Here is a 5,114-nt window from a genome sequence, read left to right as displayed (position 1 = left end):
GTGTTCTAGTACCATTGAGCTTGCTGGCCATGGCTACACGGCACCCCCTGACCCACAGGCTTTAATATTTAGTATTTACATTTATTGTCTTATGATAAGTGAATCTTTGTGTTTATATACCTTTGAACACGAGCACTCATTTGGGTGGTGTTTATATGTACTCACTTGACTAAGATTTCTTATCTGCATTGGTACTCTTGGAATGTTTTGGAATTATGGAGCTATAAATACCGTGGGAAGCCTATATAACAACCGATATATTCAGTGCATTTTTCATCCCGTAATTATACATTTATTTTTAGTTGCTCGATATACTGTATTATTATTTTTGATGACTTGATGGCAGCTATGCATGTCAGTCTGTATATTCACTAACTTTTCTGGGTAAGGTGTTATCTAGATAGCGCCAGCCCTGACATGTTGTAATGTTGTTATTCTGCAATACTACCCACTGGTACACCTATCCCCAGTCTCCGGTGCCAGAGCGGGCATTGCGTCCTAGTGATACATGCCAGGCTGGTTGCTAAGAGACGCAGGATGATGTGTGCTATGTCAGATGATGCATGACCGGAAGTGCGCATTCTGAGACAGTCAGCGCAATGCGTTCCACGGTGGTGGCGTGCGTTCCACCGCCAGGAACTGCTTCCATTTATCTTCTGTATGGTCATTTCATTGTTGCCTTTATCATTTCTTTTTGCTGCTTGCTGTTATTAACTTATACACACTGGTCTTGGCTTTTTGGTTGACATCATACTAGCATTTTGCTGCAAATAATAGATACGAGCTCCCTATTGGCTAGGAATTAATTGGTGGGCTGTCCCTTAGGGTATTTATGGCTCCACAGGCCGGATGTGTGCAGGGGAGATGGCAGCCTAAAATTTTGGTCTTGACAAAGGTTCCATAGAGGACCGAAACGTTGACTCTGACCCTGTAAACTATGTGAGCTGAATTAAAGAAATCTCATTTTCACTATTGAAGAAGCCTGGTGAGTGCGTTCCTTGTCACTTTCTCTATGTTTGAGACAGCCTCTGGAGGGGACTGATCTCTGGCTATTGCACCCCAGCAGTTGTGACAGTTCAGTATGCGAGTGCAACTTCTCTGTATCTATATATATATATAAATATATATATATATATATATATATATATAGTGTCAGACTGGGGCATGTAGGGCCCACCGGGGGAATGCAGAGGTAGGGTCCTGTGTTAGGGGTGTGGCCAGTCTGCAGAGGGGGTATGGCCTGCCACCTCATTGGTCTGACTAATCATTAGAGAGTGCAGCGTCTGGGCCCCTTCATAAAGATATACAGTAAATTTAGGTGCTGCATGCATGATAATGTGCCAGAATAATAACAGATTAATAACAGCAATGCACTGTAGAAAACACACTATAGTCCAGTATAAGGTAACATACAGTATGTATAATGTATAATTCAAGTGCACAGTCTGGAACCTGATCCTTAGAGCAGGAGGAGGGGCCCCCAGGCAGTAGGACCAACCAGTGGTTTCCCCTGTACCCCTGTGGGCTAGTCCAAGCCTGAATATATATATTTATATATATATTCTTGTGATGGCCCGCATTGGATGTGTGTTATATCCAGCAGCTGCTGCAGGCTTTGAATTTGGAGGGCAACCAGCATGTAATCCTTTGTAGCCACCAAGTGCCAGAGCGATGTACAGTACAGCACTTCTATGAGGGAGAGGGCCCCCCTGTTTTACGCGCCCTGGGCCCCCCGAAGCCTTAATCCGGCCGTGGTGCGAATGGATTTGCAGATGTCCGCTGACTGGGTTTTTTTTAGCAGCACAACGTACACATGTGATCGCACACTTGCCCAGCGAATATACACTTCCCTTGGGCAGCGACTATCCAATTGCAGGACAACAATTATAGCAGCCCAGTGATCATGTCTGAATTACCCTCTTTGCCTGTAGCAACCCATCAGATTCTACTGTAGCTATTACAGTATATTTTAGAAGGTGCAAGATGAATGATAAGTAGAATCAGATTGGTTGCTACGGTCAACAACCCACGCTTTAGTAAATATACCCCCTTGAGTCCAGGAGGCCTAATGAAGACTTGATAATTTAGGAAATTCTATTGGGTCAGATATCCATTATCTTTAAGGTATTTCATATACTGTATTAATAAATCATGAATGGAAGGACTTCAATTTTAGGTATATGTTGAAACTCTTTATTCAATGGCAATATTATTGGTATATATACAGTATGCTGTGCATTTATTTTTTATTAAGAATGTGGTCACACACTTTACCATACATGTGATTTATTCTGCATTAAATAGCTTTCAAACTCCTCATAAAATGATATGAAATAAATGAATTAATTTAGAAAAGTAAGATAAATTAAATAAAAATAATGTTAATATAAATAAGAAATAATGAACAAATAATAAACATTCAAAAAGCTTTCATAGATCTATTTGTGATATTTCATATGTTTATGTATTCAAAAATAAAGTTTGCAATTTTGGGGACTATTTGTTTGTCCTGGCACAATTTTTGCCAATGTAGTCGCGTGTTGCGACTACATTGGCAAAAATTGTCTAGGACAAACAAATATGGCCCTCATTCCGAGTTGATCGGTCGCAAGGCGATTTTAGCAGAGTTACACACGCTAAGCCGCCGCCTACTGGGAGTGAATCTTAGCTTCTTAAAATTGCGAACGATGTATTCGCAATATTGCGAAAACAAACTACTTAGCAGTTTCAGAGTAGCTCCACACTTACTCGGCATCTGCGATCAGTTCAGTGCTTGTCGTTCCTGGTTTGACGTCATAAACACACCCAGCGTTCGCCAAGACACTCCCCCGTTTATCTGGCCACTCCTGCGTTTTTTCCGGAAACGGTAGCGCTTTCATCCACACGTCCCTAAAACGCAGTGTTTCCGCCCAGTAACACCCATTTCCTGTCAATCACACTACGATCGCCGGAGCGATGAAAAAGCCGTGAGTAAAAATACTATCTTCATTGTAAAATTACTTGGCGCAGTCGCAGTGCGAATATTGCGCATGCGTACTAAGCGGATTTTCACTGCGATGCGATGAAAAATACCGAGCGAACGACTCGAAATGAGGGCCAATGATCATTTCTTTTTAATATACTAGAGTCCCAAAAACTGCAAACTTTATTTTTGAATACATAAACATAGAAAATATCACAAATCGATCCATGAAAGCTTTTAGTATATTTATGATACTAATTGTTTTATTTATGCAATTAAGATACAAATCTTGAATGAGAAAGATGCTTGTCATTGTTAAGTTTCATGAGACCTGACATGGCATGCCTATTTGTTTTGACTCATTCTTAGAAATGTTATTTTAAGAAACGGCTGAGAAATTAAAGAGATAGCAGAGAGACAGCTGGAATCACAAGGAGAGAGGTGGAGAGGTCAAGGGAGGAAAGGTAGATTTGGGTATCATCATCATCAAAGAGATGATATTGGAATTCAAAACAGTGAATGAGCTCAGTTGAAGAGGATGCATAGAGAGAGAAAAGGAAAGGACCAAGAACAGAACCTTGGAAAGCGCCTACTGTTAGGGGAAGTGTGAAAGAGAAGGCAGAGAAGTAGCAGTCAGAGGGGTGGGAGGACAGCCAGTAGAGGGCAAAATTGTGCAGACCAATGGAGTTAAGGATTTGCAGGATATATACTGTATATTGGTTTGTTGGTGTGGGAACTTCTGAAAACTCAAATAGCTGGGTGCATGAATAAAATTAGTATTCAGAAGAAGAAAACGAAAAGGGTTAGAAAAGGGAAGAAAAAAAGAAGAAGAAGAGGACGAAGGTTTAATTATGCTTAAATATTTATTACTTTTTGCAGAGTCTTTCTAATTTCATGGTTCCTGAGGCTGTAGATGATGGGATTCATCATGGGAGTCACCACTATATATAATAGAGAACAAAACTTGTTTGTGATAAACGAGCGCTCATCAGTTGATGTCATGTAAACTGTGCTTAGGGTTCCATAATATGTGCATACAGTAGCAAGGTGGGAGCTGCATGTGGAGAAGGCTTTTTTCCTTGTATTGTTGAGAGAAATCTTACTTATGGTGTAGAAAATGATCAAATAGGTTATGATAATTAATGAAAATGGAATAAAAACCACAACAAAGGACAAGATCAAATCAACCAGTAACAACATGGAAGTGTCTGATGTGGATAATTCTACAATTGGGCCAAAGTCACAGAAGAAGTTTAGACCACAGAATTGCAACTGGCAAACCACAATTAATTCAGATGATAACATGAAGACCAATAACCAGGAACCAGCAATCATCCTCCGGCAAACATCGGGTGACATTATGGAATTGTAACGCATCGGATTACAAATGGCCAAACATCTATCATAGGACATTACAGCAATAAGAAAACATTGCACAAATCCAAAAATTCCAAAAAGGTACATCTGTATGAGGCAACCAGTGACAGACACTTCTTTTTTTCCCCTTAATATGATATCTAACATCATTGGCATGATGGTTGTGGTTATTAGGGTATCAGCGACTGCTAGTTGTCTAAGGAAGATAAACATTGGAATTTTGAGGTGTTCACTCATCGACACCAAAACAACGAGGATTAGATTTCCAGTAATCACCAGAAGGTAGGAGAAGAGGAACAAGATGAAGAATAGAATTTTGTATTTATATAATCCTTGAAATCCAAAAAGTATAAACACTGTGACTTCAGTCTGGTTGTCATTACACATTCTGAGGAGGAAGAGTGTGTGTACCTGAGCACAACTTGTGGCCTGCAAGGAAAATAACTTGGATAAATTAATGTATTGTCATTTAACAGATCAGTAAACTGTGACCAAATGTCAAGGATTATGTCTCCGCCATAATGTTACAATGTATATCTTGGGTAATGAACACAATCTAATGGTCAGTTTTGTCAGAAGACAAATATCATACAACTACATACCCTACCAGTGTTTTGGGGCTGTGGAAAGACAACACAACTAGGGACAAACACATGCAAACATTAGGAGAGCTTTCAAAGGATCCGGTATGAAATACCAGCAGGTAGGATGCTAGGCTGTCAGTAAAGTGACAACAGCATCACGTCTGCCAAAATCCAGGCAGCGAGGCTGCAAT

At 40.2% G+C, this 5,114-nt stretch overlaps 1 protein-coding gene across 1 annotated transcript; it reads right to left on the bottom strand.

The window, feature by feature from the left end:
* Nucleotides 1–3,817: 3,817 nt before the first annotated feature.
* Nucleotides 3,818–4,726, bottom strand: LOC134934099 (olfactory receptor 11A1-like). Its single transcript, XM_063929605.1, has one exon. It carries the CDS (start codon nucleotides 4,724–4,726, stop codon nucleotides 3,818–3,820), a length of 909 nt encoding a protein of 302 aa, XP_063785675.1.
* Between the last annotated feature and the right edge of the window lie 388 nt (nucleotides 4,727–5,114).

Source organism: Pseudophryne corroboree, chromosome 6 (assembly GCF_028390025.1).
Source record: "Pseudophryne corroboree isolate aPseCor3 chromosome 6, aPseCor3.hap2, whole genome shotgun sequence".
NCBI lineage: Eukaryota > Metazoa > Chordata > Amphibia > Anura > Myobatrachidae > Pseudophryne > Pseudophryne corroboree.
This window is presented reverse-complemented; position numbering and strand designations above follow the sequence as displayed.